The sequence below is a fragment of the Oryzias latipes genome, chromosome 8 (assembly GCF_053564925.1).
Source record: "Oryzias latipes strain Hd-rR chromosome 8, Olatipes_Hd-rR_3.1".
In the NCBI taxonomy this organism is placed as follows: domain Eukaryota; kingdom Metazoa; phylum Chordata; class Actinopteri; order Beloniformes; family Adrianichthyidae; genus Oryzias; species Oryzias latipes.
In genome coordinates, this window is record NC_136244.1 from 27,539,094 (window position 1) to 27,560,484 (window position 21,391).

Genomic DNA, 21,391 nt, shown 5'->3' on the forward strand with positions numbered 1-21,391 from the left:
AAATTATCTGGAGAACGTTGAGGAACCAGCCCAGAACTAACTGGGGGACTGGTCAATGACCTGACGAGCGCTGGGGCCACAGGAACAACGGTTACCATGGTTACTGTGGATTCAGATCCTGCAGAGCTCCAAAGGACTTCCTACTTGAACCAGCACATGTCCAGAACATGATAAGTTCTCTAGAGACCATCTGGAAGAGCCAGAGGAGGATTGGCAGAAGGTCATGTGGTCAGATACGCCAAGAGTTTCATCACAGGAACACCGAAGCATGGAGGTGGAAAGACAGTGATGTGTAGAGCTGCTTCGGGTTTTTGGTTTAACTCTGGGATCAGTCAAATCCCTGGAGGGCATCAGGGTTCCTGCATGTTGAAAATCCAAAGTGATACTAGTTCCCACTTGACAGCCTCCAGTCATCCATTCAGAATGAATAACTATGGTTAAGTAATGCTTAAATAATGCATTTGTTAAGCGTTTGTTAAGGTCAGGTCAGGCTTAAAACCTCACGGAAAACCGAACCAACTGATTGCTTCCTAACTCAGAAAATAACAACCATAGAAAATCATTCCTGTAGAATTTATTATAGCTTTACAAATATGTTAACTAACTTGTAATGAATGCATAAACAGCTGTCATAAATGCTGCTTAATGCATTAAGTAAGGCTGAATAATTAACATTAGTTAACCACTACACTTAGAAATGCAAAGTAATGCATAAAAGTGGCTGTTAAAAATGTATCTAACCCTTGTGCTATGCTAGGCACTTTAACGTTGGGAGTGGGGTCATCTAGACCCACTAGACAGTGCTCTGAACCTTTTTCTTCAATGATTTGTGATCTTCACTGGTGTCCATGGATTACATGAAATCTTTCCACCTTTATCCACCTTTGTCATGGTAGGGAGAACACCTCAATGGAAGGGGGGGGGGGGTCATCTAAGACAGCACAAGGGATAATTGTAAATGGAGGCTTAATTAACTAACGTCAGTAAAGGACCCTGATTGTAAAGTGTTCCTGAATCCTGGACTCTGTCACATTTGGTTTTTGTCGATTATGAATGGAAACATTTCAAGTTTAAGGAGTTTTGCTCCTTCATAACTGATTGACGTTAAAATGCAGATGCTCCAAAATCTTCAAGTCAAGTCAAGTAAAGTAAGTTTATAAAAAAAAATGTAATGAAACGAATAAACACAACAATAATCCGGCCCGGCATGTTTTTGGTGACACACTGATGACAGTGAACCAAAGACGGAGATCCTCCACGATGAGTCGTCTCTTCTTCAGCAGAAATCTGCCGCTGAAAGCAGAGAGTTCACTTCCTTTGGAGAAACAGGAAGAATCACAAAACACAGAGTTTGGTCCTTCAATCAAAAACATCTTCATTTAATCAGAGTTACCGAGTAAATCCAGGAAAAGGTTTTCAGCCTTCATGAGTTAAAAACAAAGACAACAGTAGAAATCACAACTTGTTAAAAAGCAGAGTCTCTTCATTTTCCCTTCATTCATTTGCTCAGATTTGTTCTTATTTACTGAGACGTAAGAATAACAGTGAACGTTTGGGGTTTTTTAGGAGCCTGTAAATAATAGTTAGGTTCAACTGTAGATGTTTAGTATAATTTAGTTCATCCAAGAAAAGTCTGTTAAAATATTATTAACACATTGCAGAAAAGAGAGTACATAAAATTATTCAGTGCCTCCATGAGGTGTTCCAGTTTAATGTGAAGTTCTTCTTTGTTTCTGTGGATCCTGAAGAACTTCTTCAAGGCTCTCAGAAGAGGACAAAGACAGAGAAGAGGACGGAAAGACCAGTCATGGAGATGAAGTGAGCTGCAGAGATGCTGGAGGAGCTGACGAGGCTGCTGATCCAGGTCTGGTACTCTGAGACCCGGGCGTAGACTCCCGGGAAGTTTGGCAGAGCACATTTGTTTCCAAAGCTCACCACTCCAGCCTGGATCCACGTGGTGCCGTTTTTAGTCACCAGCGGACCACCAGAGTCTCCCTGCAGACAGCAGACAGACGGTTAGAGCAGGTCTGTCTTCTTTGAATGTTACAGCCAGAAAGTGTCAGGACTCACCTGACAGGAATCCTTCCCTCCCTCTGTCAGACCAGCGCAGATCATGTTGCTGGTGATTATACTATAAGAAGAGTTACACTGAGTGTTGTTCACAACGGGAACGCTCACTTCCTGCAGAGTGGAAGGCGCAGAACCTGAACGAGAAGAGAAGAATGAAGATGAGAACCTTCAGAAGTGCAGCAGAAACCCATCAGTTTACCGATGGTTACAATGAAATACAACACAGAAAGGAGAAAAAAATAGGTTTAGACTGTTGTCATTATAGCCATTATAGTATTTGAAACTCTTTATTAAATTTTAAAGTTTAAATTTAAATATCTGGACTATCTTAAAAATGTAATGCAGACAAACTTTTTTTTTTTAAAACCCCAGCCACATTCCTTATATGTTCATAACCAATGTCAATATGTTCATGCATGGATGCATGCATTCAATTTTCAGTGTTCCATTGATAAGCATGCAAGTCACGACAATAAGCGAGCTCGCTACGCACACGTTCAAAATCTACAACTCCTAATTACAATTTCATTTCCACAGTAGCTTGCCATTGATGCCCGAGACGTTACGAGATGATCGATAAAAACCTCTAGGACAAGTTTTGGTTTTAATTTTTTAATTCAAGATGGCGGCCTCTTCTCAAGGTCAAAGGTCAACGAAACTCCAGGTCTGTATGCAGACTCAAGCTAGCAGCATGTTTGTGAAATTTTGTGAAAATCACTCAAAAAAAAGTTCATTTTTCCGTTGTTCATTGTGGAAAAACGCAAAAATCGCTAAATCTCATATTATGGCACAAAATGGCCCCCAACCGCAGAACGTGTCGCCATCCCATAATAAATTGAAAACTTTCTTTATATATCCCAGACACGTGTATTTTAGTTCGGAACTGTATTTGATTTTTTTTTTTATTTTTTTTTTACTCTATTAGCAATTTTTGGCCCATTCATTTCTTTACGTTATCGCTCGCTGCCATGACATTGTCCTGGGGGGGGTGTCGTTCACCCTGTCGAAAATTCAGTTTCGCCAGGTCCTGGGTGCAAATTTTGGTGATTTTTCCCGCATGTGGCGGGGGTCAAATTTTTGCTCAAAGACGGAGAAATCTTTCCAACAGTCTTTTTGACAAACTGTTTTTCTTCCTACAAGGACTTTGATATCTGACCAAATAGGTGACCTCCTGACCTCCAGATGAAAGCGTCCCAAAGCCGGTGACCCAGGCGGTGGTCCCGCCGGGGAAGTCACTGCCCTGTGCCGCCAAACAAACGGGGCTGATGTAGTCAGTGAAGGTTACAGACGAGGCCATCTTCAGCAGAGCAACGTCGTTGTTGTGAGTGTCGCTGTTGTAGTTTGGATGTACAATAATCCGGGACACCGTCCTGCTCACAGAGTTAGGACTGTTGTTTATCTCTGTCTCTCCCAGGTAAACGACCACACCTGCAGTGCTGGTGCTGAAAAGACAAACATGTCTACATGTAAATAAAGCTGCAGGTAGGTGAGTTCATGTGACCAGAGCTCAGCTCACCTGCTGAAACAGTGAGCAGCACTCAGGATCCACTGGTTGTTGATCAGAGACCCCCCACAGAGAGCCCCGTTTATATCCAGCCTGACCTGCCAGGGCCACGCCCCCGCAGCAGCAGCTTGGCCTCCAACGATCCTGGTCCCCACCTTGGTGTTGAGGGGGGGTTTACCGCAGACTGCAGGAGACAGGAGAAGCTGCAGCAGCTCATGCATGGTAACGGATCACACAGGTTTCTGTCTGAATGTCTGTGTCTACAGATAGTTTCTATGCATTTGCTGCCGTCCTGAGAGGACTGGGTCCAGGTCCATTCAGAGTCTAAAACCAAATGCTGCTGTTAGTTTGGATGAAGTGAACAGAACTCACCGTCTGTCTGCGCCTCTGCTCCTGTGGAGAGAACAGACAGTTTAGAAAAAGCCTTTCCTGGTGGGGGTCCAGACTCAGCTCAGGGATTCATTCAGATCCAGGAAGTTCTGCAGATTCAGCAGAACCACACAGTTCTGCCGTTGGACCTCAGATCTGTTTCAGACGTTGAAGTTCCTCCAGTTTGAACTGACTCATGCTCTCCATCCTGGTTCTTCCTTTCAGTTTTTCTCAGTCTTTTTGGATCATTTCTCACAACAGTATTAAAGTTTGCATCACTGCTGAGGCGTTTCTCAAAACTGTAAACTGCAAGTCGTGGTGGATGACCAGCAAAAGCGACTCACTTTATGACTGAAGCGAGTCAGAAGCTCTAAATGTGTAATTCATGATTCAAATCCCTAAAGCAAGATGGATCATTTGGTCTTTGAAGTCAAACATTTACATTAGTGAAAGTGTCTGAGTGGTTGGTTCCCGCCGTGGCCCTCATGAGACGCCGAGACGATCCGCAGCTGGGGAGATCAGCAAGAAAAGGCCGTTCAAAATCTACAATTACTAATTCCAACATTTTTTCCTTTTTCCACTTGCTATTGATACCAGAGAAGTTAGGAGATGATCGATAAAAATCACAACGACGAGTTTTCATTTGTATCTGGAAGTAAAGGTGTTTTTTTGGGGAGGAAAATTAAGATGGCGGCCTCTTCCCAAGGTGAAAGGTCGATGAAACTTCTGTGGAAGATGTGGACTCGAGCTGGCGGCATGTGTGTGCAATTTTGCGAAAATCGCTTGAACAAAAAGGTTTTTTTCCCATATTGTCGAAAAGAAAGAAAATCCACAAAATCGCCACCAAGCCAAAGGTCGTGTTGCCATCCCATAATTATTTCAAAACTTCTTTGGGACATCCTCGACATGTGTGGTCTGGTTTGGTTACTGATTTTTGACATGACGTGTATTTCGACCCATTCATTTTTTTTTACGTTATCGCTCGGTGTGATGTCATCGTCATGGGTGGGGTTTCGTTTACTATACTGAAAATTCCTTTTCACCGGGTCCTTAGGCGTGTGCATGTTTTGGTGACTTTTCCCACATGTGGCCCCCCGCATTTTCACTCAAATGCGCAGAAATCTAACTGCGAAAACAATCTGGTCCTTGCAGTCAGTGATGCTGCTGCTGGACACAAATATTCTAAAATGAATGTACAAAATGTTTGACAACATGTTCAGCATATTGTAATGCAAACAATGACATGAAGATCATTAGTTGTAAATCAATGACTATTTAGCCACCCATGTCGCCCCTGCATCCAGACTGCACCGTACATTAATATTATTATTATTATAATTTATTAATATTACACCCTGACTGTTTCTGTCTTTCTGTTATCACAAAAAATGCTTTATATTTAATAACTTCCTTTTCCTATATCTTGCCAACTGTCTGACTCCATTGGTGCCAGTTTGTGACTCACTAGCCGCGTTTACATGGGCAAAAGTAATCGGAATGAACGCCTGATCAGAAAGAAAATGCGTCATGTAAACGCGCCATTCGGAATACTCTGCCCCGGTCAGACTCGTTCGGATCAGAATTTCTTTCCGATCGAGATAGGTGGGTTATACCGATCGTTTATCCGATCGTGGAGCATGTAAACGGTCATTCTGATCGTGTGTCACTACTGCTCTGGGTTACGTCATGCATAGATGGTGTTTCACTGAGATAAAGCTTTGGAGCTCAAACGGGACCGACCAGCTGCTCTGCTGACGCCCCGTGAAAAGCGCCGCTCCGCTCTCGCCCCGCTGGCTGTCCCCTCTCTTACACCCCTCATGAGGGAGTTGCGGGGAAGGAGCGCTTGCCCCCCGACGCTCACTCGATCCACTGGCACCCGAGTGAGCAAAACAGCTGGATTAATAACTTCGCGTCTGATGGGAGGAGAATGCTTTTTTACGTGTGCGTTTTTCTTTGTTTTATGTGTGGGAGAATTCAGACTGCGAACCGTCCCGCCGCTCGGGGTTAGCGGCTCCAGGACTCAGGAGAGCCGCCAGCTCACACAGCGAGTTTGGGGAAGCAGAATTAAATGTCGCTCAGACCTTAGAAACTGTTCAAACACTCACGTGGATTTGTGTTTCCAGTTGTGTCCCGACAAAATAAAGGCTGATGTTAATCCCAGACATTTACGTGCAGCCAAGATGCAGATTGCAGCATTTTATGGTCCTGGATTTTGTGTCCATCAGGCAATTGTTGTTAGCCCGGGTTTATAGCCTGTCCTAACCCTTCTTCCAGCACTGATCACACGGATTAAATAAAACGATGAGCGAACAGGCGCTTCATACTATTCATGACATTAATAAAAGCACGTTTGGAAGATCGTCTCGTATATTATAGAACTGCTGCATAAAATAAATGTCTGTGTCAGCTGTTTGTTTAGAACGGGACCTACTTCCTCATCCGGGAGTTTTTAACACTACTGCACATGCCCAAATGATTCATTCCGACCGAAAGTGTGAGCCATGGGAACGTTTGTTCTAATCGGAAAAAGGTTTCTGATCCCATGTGCACGGGTGAATTTTAACCCGACCATTGATCCCATCAAGATATTCTGCCCATGTAACCGCGGCTATTTAGTCTATTTTGTCCACTAAAGAAATAAACCAGACCCGCGTTGCACCCACCTGAAGACAGAGGGCGCTGGTGATCTCAGAGGATGTGACACCGCGGCTAAAGAATAATAGAATTAGTGGCAGCAAGTCAGGTGCAGCCGTCCAGTTATTATTAAGCATCAGTTTTTAAATGGAAGATTACGTGTCTAATCTCAGGAATTCGTGGAGACACGCCTCTGGCAGTGATCGCCATGGAGACAGAGTGACTTTTAAAACTGTTGAAAGGAAAACCTATACAAACAGGTTATTCGTGAGTTCCTTCAGAAGGACCAGCGCACAGACTTCATTTAGAAGTAAAAGGAAGTCAATAAAAACAATTTTTGTAATTTTATTTTCTATGTTACAGTTAGTAAACGGAAGAAATTGTTCAAATAAAACTGTAAACGACACACTTTCACTGTTGTTGGTAAAGCTGAGTGATGATGTCACATGAATAATGATCTAAAGTAAGTCAGAATGGATCATTTTTTATATTTGTACTTAACCTATTGTGTCCCAAAGCATTAGCTATTGGATGTATTAACCATGAAACTGCCACCATGACGCACAAACGTCTAAATGTTGTGGAGGTCGACTAACTGTTGTGAGAAATGAAGCACAGCATCTGAAAGTCTCCAGTTTCTTCTGAGATTTTCCAAATATGTGTCTTTCTCCTCAGTCCTACATCTTTCCCCTTCATCTTCCTCGTCATCCACAGACTCCTCCCCCTCTGGTCCAGTTTCCTGCAGCAGCTGGACAGCAGTTATAGCTTCCAGGACCCAGAGCGATCTGGATTCAGACCCTGTTTGATCCGCAGTTTGTGACTCTGGTGTCTTTGATTGACACGGTGAACACTGCAGCTGCCTCGTCATCCTCATGGAGGTTTTCTCCTCTAAAGTCTGAGCCTTCAGAGTTTCTCTTTACTGTTGTTATTTTTAGTGTTTACTGGTTGGTCTGTAATCTGCTGGATCTGCCGTTTCACTTCTGATTACCGGTTCTGCCAGCAGTCAGACAGGCACTTCAGAATCGGTTTCAGCTGTCAGAGATTTTATAATGAGGTCTTTGACTTCAACACCTCTGTAGTTGTGTTGTCCTTTAAACATTAATTCCACTTTTTTATGAATGCTGTTTATCTTTATGGTCTTTAAAAAACACATTTTCATCTTTTGCAGCTAAGTTTTAAGTTTATCCAGATAAAATATTTTTGTTTAAATCCCAATGTAACTCTTCAAATAATTCTAAACTTTTCAAACTTCTAAACGGCAGTGGCAGCATCATGATAAAAACACATTCACTGTCTCTCAGACTGACGGACACTAAGACATTGAGTCAAATGGAGAACCAGACCTGAAAAACACGTCTGAGCTGAGCGGAGCGTCCAGACCGTAAACCAAGAAGAGAAGCGTCTGGTTTGACTGTTGGTCTGAATCCTGAAAGCTCATTAGCTGGACATGAAGGACGGTTTGAATCTGAACTAAAGATGTGAGATGATCAGACTCACCTGTGGAGGAGAAGACCAGGAGGAGCAGTCCACAGGTGAAACCGCTGAGCTTCATGCTGCTGTTTGTCTGAACTGAAACGGTCAGGTTCACCTTCAGCAAACGATGATGACACCTGAACAAACTGGTCAACCAATCAGCTGTTCAAACACCACAAACACCACACCTCTTTTTCCTCAACATTCAGGTTTCATTATCTTTCAACCATGGAACCAACGCGATGTTACGGTTTCTGTTTCTTTGCCCTTGTGGTTTGTTTCCTTTTGTTCTGTGATGTTTTGAGTTTCACTTCCTGTTTTATTTTGTAGTATTTCCTGTTCCGTTGTTGTTTCGAGTTTGACCTTGCCCCATCAGTCCTGAGTGTTTCCACCTGTGTCTTGTTGCCTTGTATGTATTTAAGTCCTGTCTTTCCCTTCCTCCTGTGCTGGTCCATATTGTATTCTTCCCCGGTTTTTCGAGCTGAGTGTTTTTGTAGTGTTTCGAGATTCTAGCCTGCCGTATGCAGTGGTTTTGTTTTTGTCTTTAGTTTATGTTATTAAACCCTATTCCCTGCATCCTCCTGCCTCCTCTCCTCTCTGCGCCTGGGTACTTCCCATTCCCCCCGTGACACGCTGAAAGAATTGTAGGAAGTTATGCAAGGATTTCATCAAGTTGAGAAAGTGAAATTCCCTCCAGACGTCACTCTATCTGACATCAGGAATACTTTATGAAAGACAAAGAAACAGTTTTTACGGTTACCACTGTTGTTTTAGTCTTTGTTGCTTTGTTGCTATGTGACTTTTATGTGATGGGCAGTGGTTAGACTTAGCTTGGAGCCAGTCTAAAATGGAGAAGTGAGACGACTCCTTCCCTCCACTAGTCTGAGGGTTCACCTTAGGCAAGTGATAGCACCCTCTAGCCTCCCTACCTAGGGTCACAGGTTCAGGCGTTGGCAGCAGGATGTCTCGTGGTGGAAATGGCAGATGAGCCAAAAGTCAATGGCGTTAACACCTGATGGCATGCTGGTGAGCCTCAAAAAGCTGAGGCCAAAGGATGGCATCAGCTAGTAAGTGTTTTGGTCCTGCGGGGCGACCTCTTCGTCAGCAATGTACGTTGCACACTTGTGTACCACATTGTATGTGCCGTTTGAGGACCAGAGAGGCAGTCTGGTGGAGGCACAACACCAACTGGCTTTGGTTTTGTGCAAGTTGTTTTGGGTTTTGAGGGTTTTGATTGTTTTGAGTGTTAAGACTTGTGGCGATAGAGTACATGTGTCGACAGCAGGCCTAAGTAGCTGGGAGCTGTTAGCAGAATGTCTGCACGCAGGCAGCTCACCTAGAAAAGGTGGGGTAAAAAAAGTGTACTCAGATCCATACCTGGCTGGCTAACCACATTCAGCTGGACTTCCTTTAATGCAGTAGAACCTCAAAATCGAAGAAGATGACTGTCGCAACATTGAACAAACGAATTATGCTAGATAATGATAACCGACCTGAACGTATAACAGCTCTGATTGCAAAGGAACCTTAAGCAGCATTGAGAGAGTAGCCCTACAGGAGACATGTCTTGAGGCTCAGGGACAGCTCCACGAAACAGAGTACACTTTCTTCTGGGTTGGTAAGACCACAGCACCTAGAGAAGCTGGAGTTGCCTTCGCAATCCACAACACAATTGCTAAGAAGTTAGTATTACTACCCACAGCAATTTCCCCTAGACTTAAGTCTCTAAGAGTCCCTATTGAGAAAGGTTGCTATTTAACTCTGGTGAACGTGTATGCCCCAACTATGACTTACACTGATGACGAAAAAGAAACATTCTACCAAGAACTTACTCATGTAATCCTCAAAGTTCCCAAAGAAGACAAGCTCCTGATATTAGGTGACTTCAATGCTCGAGTTGTAACATACTTAGGAAACCTACTTGGGTGTCATTGGCAAATTTGGAAAGATGAAAAAGAACTCCAATGGAGATTTTCTTCAAACCTTTGTGCTCAACTTAACCTAACCATCACCAACACATTCTTCTATCAGCCCGATAAGAATTTCTTCACATGGAAGCACCCTCGCTCAGGTCACTTCCACTTGCTTGACTGTGTCATTACCAGAAAATCAGACTTAGCAGATGTATGTATGTACAAAGGCAATGCGTGGACCAGAGTGCTCTACTCGCCATTACCTTGCGAGATGTCAACTTAGAATGAAAATTGTGTTACCTCGTAGAAAAACTTCTGCAAGTACCAAGCCCAAGAAACTGGATACCAATAAGCTGCTAAACAAAACGTGTTGTGATAAGCTATGAAAGAAAAATTGTAGCTGCTCTGGAGAATGTAAATTTGACTAGAGAGATGGATATTGAACAGCACTGGAAAGATTTGAAAGAAACAGTTTATTCTACAAGTATGAACACCCTAGGTCCCGTTTAAGGAAAGGCTCAGTTTTGGTTTTGTGAACATGGTGGTGAAATCGAGAAACTCCTGGAGGAAAAGAAGCGTATACATCTTAGACATCTACATAAGAAATTCTAAGAGCAAGAGTGCACCTTCTGAAATCAAGACTAAGGAACAGAAGGAGCTGAAACATTTTGAAAAACAACTGGTGGCAGAAGAAAGCAGAGGAATTGCAGAGCATGGCTGATAATCATAATTATCATGGACTGTTTGCCGGTCTGAAGTCTCTCTATGGCCCAAGAAGCACCGCTGTTGCACCAGTAAGATCAGCAGATGGAAGTAAGCTGACATGGTGCCTCTGCCAGCTACTCTCCCCCTCTCCCGTCTGCTCTGTTCTGGACGCGACCAGCTGCCACCACTTACCTCATCACCGCTGCCTTCTTAAGGATCTTCTGAATCTTCAGTCGGTGCCAGTTCGTTTTACCTCCCACGGTGCTTAGTCAGGCTCGCTCATGTTCTTGTTCTGTTTACCAAGTTCTGTGTTACTTATTGCTCCTCTCGTCTTTGCCTCAGGAATAATCTACTCTGGATCTCACCTGGTCACAGTCCTCTGGTTCCACGCCGTCTCACCTCTGGAATCCTGCAACTGCTTTCCTCCAGCCAGCCGCCGCGCCTCTGTTGGAAATAAGCCAAAACTCACCTTCCAATATAAAAACTTCTAAACTCACCTTAATGTCCGAGTCTCCTTCTGGGTTACAGCATCTGGGTCACTCCCAATTATAGTCATACCATGACATAAGCTATTCACAGATCTTCAAGACATCAGATCCAGATGGAAGGAGCACTTTTATAAGCTGCTAAATCAAGAAGATGCAGTAAAGTCAAATGCATGTCAGAACCTGGAAAATAAACCAAAAAAGAACGAACTGTGTAGCCGTAGACAATTCAGTATGGAAGAACTCAAGTACCCTCTGAAATCAACAGCAAGTGGTAAAACACCTGGTCTTGATGGCATCCCATCAGAGATTCTGAAATATGGTGGCGAGAAGTTGTGTGAATCTCTGTAAGATCTACTTAACAGATATCTTATCTCTGGTACTGTGCCACAAGACTTCCGAGATGCTTTAATTATCACCATCTACAAAAGAAAGGGCGACTGTGCAGATTGCGGAAACCATCGGGGTAAATCTACTACTGGCCATTGCTGGAACTGTGCTTGCAAAGATTGTCCTGAATAGATTAAAGATCATTGGTAAGGAAGTACTTCCTGAGTCTCAGTGTGGTTTTCGGGCTGGTCGTTCCACTTTAGACATGAGTTTCACTCTGAGACAGCTGCAAGAGAAGGCAGCAGAGCAGCACCAACAACTTTATATAGTCTTTGTAGATTTTACAAAGGCTTTCGATACAGTCAATCGTACAACTCTATGGAAGGTCCTTGAAACCTATGGTTGCCCAGACAAGCGTGTCAGCATTATTAGGCAATTTCACGATGGAATGAGGGCACAGGTTTTAGTTGGTAGTGAACACAGTGACACCTTTCTGGTTAACACTGGTGTGAAGCAAGGCTGTGTACTGGGACCAACTTTCTTCTCTCTTTATCTTACAGCTGTACTGGAGACTATGAAAGAAGGCCCAAACAAGGGTGTCTTCATCCGCACAAGAACTGATGGTAAACTTTTCAACCTCGCCCGTCTTCGTTCCCACACTAAGACACAGGAGATGTGTGTCAAATAACTACTTTATGCTGAAGACTCGGCCCTTGTAGCTAGTAATGCATCTGATATGCAACAGATTGTAGGTTGCTTTTCCTCTGCATTTGAGATGTTTGGATTGAAGATTAAAATCTCCAAAACCGAACTACTGTATCAGCCTCCCACATTATCCAATGAACACCCAGAGGCGATTATGGTCCATGATGAACCACTGAAGTCAACAGAGAGTTTTACTTACCTGGGCAGTACCTTAACTAACTCAAACTCAGCTGATCTGGAAGTGGAACGGAGAATACTATCTACCACTAAGGCCTATGGTGTACCACTCTCTCCACTCTCTACCACAGACACATCAAGGCTCTAACAAGACTTCAGCTTTGCCACCTTCGCTTCATTCTCAACATCAAGTGGCAAGACAGTATCCCAGATGTTGAGGTTTTGAGACGTGCCTACATAGTTAGTGTTCATGCCCTAATAACTTCGTCACACCTTCGATGGGCAGGGCATGTATGTCGGATGCCCAAAAATAGATTGCCCAAAAGCAGTATTCTACTCTGAACTTTCTCAAGGAAAAAGGAGCCGCGGTGGAGAGGAACTACGTTATAAAGATCCCGTGCTGGGCTAGCAGCACACCTGAGAGCCTGTCATTTTTAATCCTCAAACTCAAGACAGCCAACTTTGACACATGAAGGACAGCAGGACAACATTTACCCCTCCCTCAATGAGACTGATATGGTGCCTCAGCAGAAGACTAAGGAGAACTAAGATGGATGCCAATAGATGGGCTTAGCAGTCTCAAAGTGAACACTAACAAATATTTGGGACAGAGACTGTAGATTGGATATGGAATATGAATATTGCCTTTTTTTAGAATTGTTTCAAATTTAGAAGAAACAGGAATACAAGCATACTCAGTTATATAATGGATGTTTTGAATGTTTACAATTTTCATCATCATTGATATTTGTTCTTTTTCATACATATAGAATTGTAGATTAAGTTGTTTGAGATCAGTTTTGATGTTAAAACTTTCATTCTAATTCTAATTTTAATTGTTATGTTGTTTTTATTCCTTGACAATGCGCACTCATAGGGGCCGAAGGGGAAAACTTCAAGGTCACTGAGGGAGGGGTTAATATTGTCCAATTGAGACAAAAAATCACTAGGAGAGTTTTCTCAGCTAATCCAATGACGTCTACAGTACTGAGATTGGGATGTCATTCGGGCTCGAGAAATACAACCAGATGGTGACAAAGAGACAAGGTAGTCCACACAGGAGGGGTCTCAGAAGGAACAATAGCAGACATCGAGGACAGTAACAAGTACCTTGGAATTCCGCAGGCAAATGGTGACCTGGAGCAGGCAACAAGGAAATCTGCAACAGCTAAATACCTCCAACGAGTAAGGCAAGTCCTGAGAAGCCAGCTCATTGGCAAAAATAAGACAGCTACGCACTGCCAGTTATCATATACCCTGCAGGAATAATAAGATGGCCAAAGGAGGAGATACAGACCACGGATGTGAAGACACGAAAGCTCCTCACCATGCATGGAGGGTTCCATCCCAAATCCAGCAACCTGAGACTGTATGCTAGCCGCAAGGAAGGAGGCCGAGGACTAGTGAGCGTGGAAGCCACTATCCAGGATGAAACATCCAAGATGCATGAGTACATCAAGCTCAAGGCCCCAACTGACAGTGTCAGTGTCAGTGACAGCAGACAAGACGCAAGGTGTAGATCTACCACACCAGACAAGACCCAAGGTGTAGGCTGTTCAAAGAGGCGCCTGAAACAATCCAGCACATAACTGCAGGGTGTAAGATGCTGGCAGGGAAAGCATACATGGAGCGCCACAATCAAGTGGCTGGAATAATATACAGAACTGGAGAAAGCATGGAAAGTGAAGGTGACAGCGGTGACTGTTGTAATTAGAGCACTTGGGGCAGTAACCCCCAAGCTGGAGGAGTGGCTACAACAGATACCTGGAAAGACCTCAGACCTCTCAGTCCAGATGGGTGTAGTGCTAGGAACAGCTAAAATACTGCAGGACCCTCAAGCTTCCATGCCTCTGGTGGAGGACCCGAGCTTGGAGGAGAAACCACCTGCGGAGGGTGAGAGGGGCGTTTATATATATATATATATATATATATATACACATGTGGTACACTCATCCACACAGATTCATCAAACTTGATCGTGACATTGATTGGAAAGCACTTATAAATCCACATACACTTGTACATAGTTCAGTGGTTACTCTTCATCATAAACGGGCACATTACCTCTTATGCATACAAAAAATAAAACAATGAGACTATTAAATATAAAGTTTTTCTAAAGGAATTTATCCTTGAAAGGGTTGAAGTGAACTTCGATAATCCCTCCCCTGTTTTTGTTACTTCACTTTTAATTTTTTTATTTTATTTATTTCAGACGTCATCAAGTTTGGCCCATCACCCTGAATAAAGCAAGCGTGGATACACGCATCCTCTCAGTGAAACCCAGGATTCTGTTTCCTCTGGGTTTATTGGACGGCTCCCCTCAGGACGGAGTACAGAGGACCATTCTTCTGTCCTGGATTTCTGCTGCTTTTCATTTTGAAGTCAAAACTCAAGGCTCCATGTTGATTAAGACTTTAAACAGTTTCTTCCATGTTCTCTCTTATGGTGCCAGGTTCCCTAGTGAAGTTCAGGTTTCCTTAGCTTTTTTGGTTCTGTTATCTCTGAATTCAGTAAATATCACTGCTGAGATGGGTTTGGGTCGTGGTCTCCTAAACACGATGTTAGAGTGTTTTTGCGAAATACTTTTTCATTATTTTTTGCCAGTTCTTACCCCAACTAGGGTGAGGGTTGTGATGCATGGTGCTTGCTTGACTCCGACCACTAGGGGGAGTCTGTTTAGTATGGTTCAGTTGTTGCATGTATTTAGAAGAGAATGAACAAGGGGGAATAAACAGAGACACGGATCTGGATAAACTGGCCTCCCTGTGTTTTGAATATCAGATTGAACACCATTACACTAAACCTACTTGTTGTTGTGTTTTTCTTTATTGTCTACATTCATTTATCTAACATTCTTTGGTCCATTCGTGCCGGATTACAACATGTCTGTGTCCCTGGGAGAGGACCATCGAGATAGAATTCTGTGCACAGCCCATGATAATAGGTCTTTGGAAGAAAGTCCATCGTAGGGAATTCTACGCCTGCCAATCAACTGGTCCAATCGTGGAGTCGGGATTGACGTGATCTGTGAACCAGTTGGACCACAACAAGTATAAAAGTGCTTATTTAGGGGTTCAAGTCCCCAAAGTGGCCCAGAATTCTGAAAAAGGTACATTAAAAGGTCATGTAGCCTAAAACTTGTGTAAGGGTTCAAGTCCCGAAAAGGCCTAGAATTCAAAAAGAGAATACAGGTTTGAGAACTGTTTTAAAACTGTCAAAAGAAAAAAATCTTTTTGTGGTGTAAATGGAGTGAACTTGTTGGAAGCAGCGGGCAGCTGGAAACCTTGCAGCGTTAACACAAAGCTGCTGATCAATTCAAGTAGAACAAGATTTCACCTCATTAGGTTTTAGGTGAAAAATCTAAAGGGAATGGGAGGGAAGCCGCTGTATGAAAGCTGTTTGTCTCAATGTCAATGAAGCACGGAGATCCACCTAGTTTTAGCGAAGAAGCCCACCAGGTCTCTTTTGCAATAGACACTGTTAGAGGACTTGAGGAGGTAAAGTGCTAGTAAGCTCTCCCTCCTGAAAATAGGCACATTTCCACCATAGGGTGTCCATCCAGGCTTAGAAACAGCTTCTTTGGTCGACTGTTCCTGCTACTCCTGACAGGAGCCGCCACATGGATTTGGTTCTTTTAGAATCCTTATCCATCTGCAGGAAGAACAACCAATGAGGAAAGAATACAACTTGTTATTACAACGAGAACAAGATGACTGTGATGATTTTGAAACTGTAATTACTATGTAAAAAAAATCTTCTCATCTGAGTGTAAATTGATAAACGTGTTATGAAAATGAAGATGTCCCAGAAAACTGAAAAGAGACGTGATATTGGATGTGAGACTTGAACATTTATCAGTGATAAACAGGAGGGAATGATGTGAAAGAAATTGTTTTTTATTATTATCATTGTTTAAATGTATTTTTAAATGTGAACTCAAATTGAGCATTTTACCTTTTTAGAAACAGTTCTGTGTTTTATTGCCAGCTCTTCCCCCAGCTGGGGGGGGGGGGGGGATTACAACGCACTGTCCTTAGCTGATAAGGAGAGAAAGATGTTTGCACTGAAAACCCTCCCAAATGGATCATTACACGACACCACTAATGAACTTTTCAGTTTGTGTCTCTGCTTGGAAATTGTAACCCACCTGGATTCTTAATGAAAAGAGCACGAGTGGAGCAGTCCTTTGAGAAAGAGAAGGATGCTGGAAGACCTCCGTCATTTGATTTTTCTCCCTTGTGCATAAGAAACAGACTTGTTGTGGTTTCTTTTTGTGTTTTTCTTTATTGTCTAGATGCATTTATCTGACAGTTTTGTCTTTAAAATCAATACAGGAAGAAATAAGAAACAGAGTTTGGTCCTTCAATCACAAACATCTTTAAGTCTTAGTGATGACACGTTTGCACCAACGACTGAAATTCCTTAGGAATAAATCATAAAAGTAAAACATCCAGAAATAAAATTATAACCAGAAAAACAAAGTGAAAGACCACAAAGTTCCATGGATCAGCAAAGCTGCTCCTGAGTTCACAGACTTCATCAGTGCAGACATTCCTGCTAAAAGCACATTCCCTTCATTTACACCCACATCAAAGAAAAGTAGGATTCATTTCTGTACAGAAGCTCAAGAGGGACAAACTGAACGCGTCTTAAGATTTTTCAGGGGTGACGTTCTTCTAAAGTGAACTTCTTTGCAGGTTCTGACCCTGAGTTTCTGTGCGTCCTGAAGAACTTCTTCAAGGCTCTCAGAAGAGGACAAAGATGGAGAAGAGGACGGGCAACACAGCCATGGAGATGAAGTGAGCTGCTGAGATGCTGGAGGAGCGGACGAATCCCGGCTGGGAGCCCCTGACCTGGCTGCTGATCCAGGTCTGGTACTCTGAGACCCGGGTGTAGACTCCCGGGAAGTTTGGCTGAGCACATTCATATCCGAAGCTCACCACTCCAGCCTGGACCCACCTGGTGTCGTTTTTACTCACCAGTGGACCACCGGAGTCTCCCTGCAGACAGCAGACAGATGGTTAGAGCAGGTCCTCCTCTTTTTCTTTGGCCTCCAGCTGCTCCCTTTAGGGGGCGCCAAAGTGCAACCCTCTGACCATCTGCATCCTCCTCCTCCACACCCTCCTAATGTTGTCCTTCACCTCATCCTTGGACCTCCTCTTTGGTCTTGCTCCAAGCCTCTAGACCCTTAGGACACACTGATCCATGTTCAACTGTTCCCACATGGAAATCTTCTTCAACCTTCAAACTTCTCGTCTGAGTACATTCATGTATATTTTCACAGACTCATGAACAGCAATACAACAACCTTTACTTCAGTATTGTACTTGTACTCATGATTGTCTTGTTACAGGAAACACAAACACACTCTGACCCTAAAGGGACCAGTGGATAAGTCCTGATGGTTTTCTGAATGTTGTTATCAAATGGTGAAAGTGTCAGGACTCACCTGACAGGAATCCTTCCCTCCCTCTGTCAGACCAGCACACATCATGTTGCTGGTGAGTGAACTGTAAGAGTCCCTACACTGAGTGTTGGACACGATGGGAACGCTCACTTCCTGTAGAGTGGAAGAGGTACTTCCTGGAAAAGAAGAGAAACGCTGTAACACTGCAGTTGAGGACTGCCAAATCAGAACTTTAGTCAGCCCAGAAGTGGAACTTCTGTCATTCAGATTCAAACAAACAAACATTTGAATTCCTATATAGAATTTTAAAGATCCAGTCAAAACCAAAATAACCAATATTAACCATAACCATAACCATGATGAACGATTTAACTGCTGAGTGACGTGGATTGTGGTTCACTCTTCGCTCTAAAAAAAACCCAAAGTTGATCCAATTTAAATGAATTACTTCAATTAGTAACACATAATTTAATTAAGTTTATCCCACTCAATTTAATATGTTGATTTAACTTCATTTTTCTATTTATACAACTTAAATATAATGTACATCTAGTATTGGTCCTTATTTCTGAATTTGATTTTTTTACTATGATTTGATTGATTTTATATACATTAAAGTTTTGGCCAACAGGCCTTGTAATTTCCAAATCAAACACATAAATGACCCAGCAATGTCATGCACTACAGGGCAGGAGCTCAAATATCGTGAGTTCTGTCTTTAATATTGGGACATAGTGCTTTTACCCCCAAGGGGGTTTATCATCCTCCTCCCCCAAACTCTAACTCATAGTTCAGAAATAAATGAACATAATAGTTTAAATTACTAGTTAAAACAGAGTAAAACAGCTAGACAACAAAACACAAGGACAAAAACTCACACTCAAACCCCAATCTGCCCAGATAGGCAAAGAAAATGGTATCCCACAATTCCTTGGGCTGCCTTACGTTATGACGTCATGACGCATTGACACCAAAGTTACACCAACTTATTGAATTAAGTTGATTGAAAGTAAAATAACTATGTCAGACAACTATGTTTTATTTTTAAGTTGAATGAACTAAAAAAAAAGATATGTTTTCACCAAACTAAATAATTAAGTTAGATAAATGTAAAAAAGTTTCCAACAACAGACCAAACACTCTTTTTAGAGTGTAGTTGAGTCTCCAGGCGATGGCAGGACCAGATTAAAGACAAATATTCAGGTTTAATGATTATTAAAGCCACTAAAATATTCAGGATTTAAGGTTTGTTTTAGAGAATTTTTACCAAATACAAAAAAACTTTTTAAAAACATTAAAACTGCTTAAGGTGAAGCAGCTTTTCTTCACAAAAAAGCTCTGTAATAACATTTTGTTAACATCTAGATTTGTCTTTCAGAGGTTACAAAGTAACAAGGTGACCTCCTGACCTCCAGATGAAAGCGTCCCAAAGCCGGTGACCCAGGCGGTGGTCCCGGCCGGGAAGTTGCTTCCCTTTGCCGCCAAACAAACGGGGCTGATGTAGTCGTTGAAGGTCACAGGTGAGGTCATCTCCACCAGGGAAATGTCGTTGTCCTGAGTTAGCTTGTCGTAGTTTGGATGTACGATAATCCGGGACACCGTCCTGCTCACAGAGTTAGGACCTTTTCTCTGTGTCTCTCCCAGGTAAACGACCACACCTGAAGTGCTGGTGCTGAAAAGACAAACATTTATATATTTGAATAAAAACTAAACTGCAGGTAGGTGAGGTCATGTGACCAGAGCTCAGCTCACCTGCTGAAACAGTGAGCGGCGCTCAGGATCCACTGGCTGTTGATCAGAGACCCCCCACAGAGAGCTGTCCCCCCGATTACTGGTAACAGCATCCTGACCTGCCAGGGCCACGCCCCCGCAGCAGCGGCCTGGCCTCCAACGATCCTGGACCCCACCTTGGTGTTGAGGGGGGGTTTACCGCAGACTGCAGGAGACAGGAGAACCTGCAGCAGCTCATGCATGGTAACGGATCACAGCAGGTTTCTGTCTGAATGTCTGTGTCTACAGATAGTTTCTATGCATTTGCTGCCGTCCTGAGAGGACTGGGTCCAGGTCCATTCAGAGTCTAAAACCAAATGCTGCTGTTAGTTTGGATGAAGTGAACAGAACTCACCGTCTGTCTGCGCCTCTGCTCCTGTGGAGAGAACAGACAGTTTAGAAAAAGCCTTTCCTGGTGGGGGTCCAGACTCAGCTCAGGGATTCATTCAGATCCAGGAAGTTCTGCAGATTCAGCAGAACCACACAGTTCTGCCGTTGGACCGTTGGACATTACCGTTGTTACCGTTTTCACTTTCTTTCAGTGTCCTGGTTGTTCTTTAATGTGGTGGATCTGCGGTTTGAGTCTTGATTTCAGGTTCTGTCAGTGTTCTAACAGGAACTTCAGAATCGGTTTGAACTTTCAGAGATTTTCATAAAACACCTTTAATAATGAGGCCTTTGACTTCCTCCATCAACTGTTTAGGTGTTCTCCTTTAAAAAGTAATTCCACTTTTTTATCACTACTGATTGTCTTTCTGCTCTTTACAAAAAATTTGAAAACATTTTTACCTTTTTGAGACTTCTGGTAATAATGTTGAAAAATCAGTTACTGTTGATGTTTTACACTGAAGCGAACTCATTAAAATCACTTTAATATTCTCTGTTTACAGTTACTTTGATTAAATCTAAAAGAAATTTCTGTGTTCTTCCTCACAGTAAAGCACGGCAGTGGTAGCATCATGATAAAAACACATTCACTGTCTCTCAGACTGACAGACACTAAGACACTGAGTCAAATGGAGAACCAGACCTGAAAAACACGTCTGAGCTGAGCGGAGCGTCCAGACCTCAAACCAAGAAGGGAAGCGTCTGGTTTGACTGTTGGTCTGAATCCTGAAAGCTCATTAGCTGGACATGAAGGACGGTTTGAATCTGAACTAAAGATGTGAGATGATCAGACTCACCTGTGGAGGAGAAGACCAGGAGGAGCAGTCCACAGGTGAAACCGCTGAGCTTCATGCTGCTGTTTGTCTGAACTGAAACGGTCAAGTTCACCTTCAGGAAATAATGATTACACCTGAACAAACTGGTCGACCAATCAGCTGTTCAAACACCACAAAAACCACACCTCTTCTTCCTCAACATTCAGGTTTTTTTGAAATCTGTTTTCACCAAAGGAAACAACTCTGAAATAATTGCAGGAAGTTCTGCAAGGATTTAAAGAAGTAGAGAAAGTGAAAGTCCCTGCTGTTTTCTGTCCAGATAAAGTCCCAGTATCTGTCATACACCTAGGTGTGTGAAATTTGTTCTCCCATTTGACCCATCCCCTGGGGGAGCGGCGAGCGGCAAGCTGCAGACAAACTGCGCTAGGGAGGCTGTAGCAATAAGGGTCTTGCCCAAGGGCCCTGGGTGACGTTAATTGCTCGCCATTGATATGGTAATTACCATTGTTCATTCCTGAACCTTAAATTGAACCTTGAATTTCTGCGTGGCAGCCTTCCACCTTACCAACCGAGCTACCCAGCCACAAATGTCACCTTTACAAACATCAAGAGGGCTTTTGAGAAGATCCATCCATCTTCTTCCTCTTGGGTCGCAGAAGGAATCCAAGCAAAGATATCCAGAT

The 21,391-nt window shown here is 43.0% G+C and overlaps 2 protein-coding genes across 4 annotated transcripts; both read right to left on the reverse strand.

The window, feature by feature from the left end:
• Window positions 1–1,350: 1,350 nt before the first annotated feature.
• Window positions 1,351–8,212, reverse strand: LOC101170432 (chymotrypsin-like protease CTRL-1). 2 transcript variants are annotated; one of them, XM_004071097.5, is made up of 6 exons: window positions 8,075–8,212; window positions 3,947–3,967; window positions 3,587–3,758; window positions 3,247–3,512; window positions 2,071–2,204; window positions 1,351–1,995 (listed from the first exon to the last, which is right to left on the reverse strand). In XM_004071097.5, the coding sequence occupies exons 1-6, from the start codon at window positions 8,127–8,129 to the stop codon at window positions 1,765–1,767; spliced, it is 879 nt and encodes a 292-aa protein (XP_004071145.1). In that variant the 5' UTR covers window positions 8,130–8,212; the 3' UTR covers window positions 1,351–1,764. The 2 variants fall into 2 exon arrangements, with proteins under 2 accessions (XP_004071145.1, XP_078808096.1); XM_078951970.1 differs by lacking the exon at window positions 3,947–3,967 and having other exon boundaries at window positions 8,075–8,169.
• An 8,420-nt stretch (window positions 8,213–16,632) lies between these two features.
• Window positions 16,633–20,919, reverse strand: LOC101156657 (trypsin-1-like). Of its 2 annotated transcripts, XM_004071121.5 has the most exons (6): window positions 20,730–20,914; window positions 19,901–19,921; window positions 19,528–19,711; window positions 19,185–19,447; window positions 17,818–17,951; window positions 16,633–17,368 (listed from the first exon to the last, which is right to left on the reverse strand). In XM_004071121.5, the coding sequence occupies exons 1-6, from the start codon at window positions 20,782–20,784 to the stop codon at window positions 17,114–17,116; spliced, it is 912 nt and encodes a 303-aa protein (XP_004071169.1). In that variant the 5' UTR covers window positions 20,785–20,914; the 3' UTR covers window positions 16,633–17,113. The 2 variants fall into 2 exon arrangements, with proteins under 2 accessions (XP_004071169.1, XP_078808095.1); XM_078951969.1 differs by lacking the exon at window positions 19,901–19,921 and having other exon boundaries at window positions 20,730–20,919.
• Between the last annotated feature and the right edge of the window lie 472 nt (window positions 20,920–21,391).

Coding starts and splice junctions, on each gene's coding strand:
- LOC101170432 (XM_004071097.5), bottom strand. CDS start 8,129: ATGAAGCTCAGCGGTTTCACCTGTGGACTGCTCCTCCTGGTCTTCTCC. Junction 3,759..3,946: donor AGCAGAGGCGCAGACAGACG/GTGAGTTCTGTT, acceptor TGTCTCCTGCAG/TCTGCGGTAAACCCCCCCTC. Junction 1,996..2,070: donor GAGGGAAGGATTCCTGTCAG/GTGAGTCCTGAC, acceptor TGCTGTCTGCAG/GGAGACTCTGGTGGTCCGCT.
- LOC101156657 (XM_004071121.5), bottom strand. CDS start 20,784: ATGAAGCTCAGCGGTTTCACCTGTGGACTGCTCCTCCTGGTCTTCTCC. Junction 19,922..20,729: donor CCTGGTCTTCTCCTCCACAG/GTGAGTCTGATC, acceptor TTCTCTCCACAG/GAGCAGAGGCGCAGACAGAC. Junction 17,369..17,817: donor GAGGGAAGGATTCCTGTCAG/GTGAGTCCTGAC, acceptor TGCTGTCTGCAG/GGAGACTCCGGTGGTCCACT.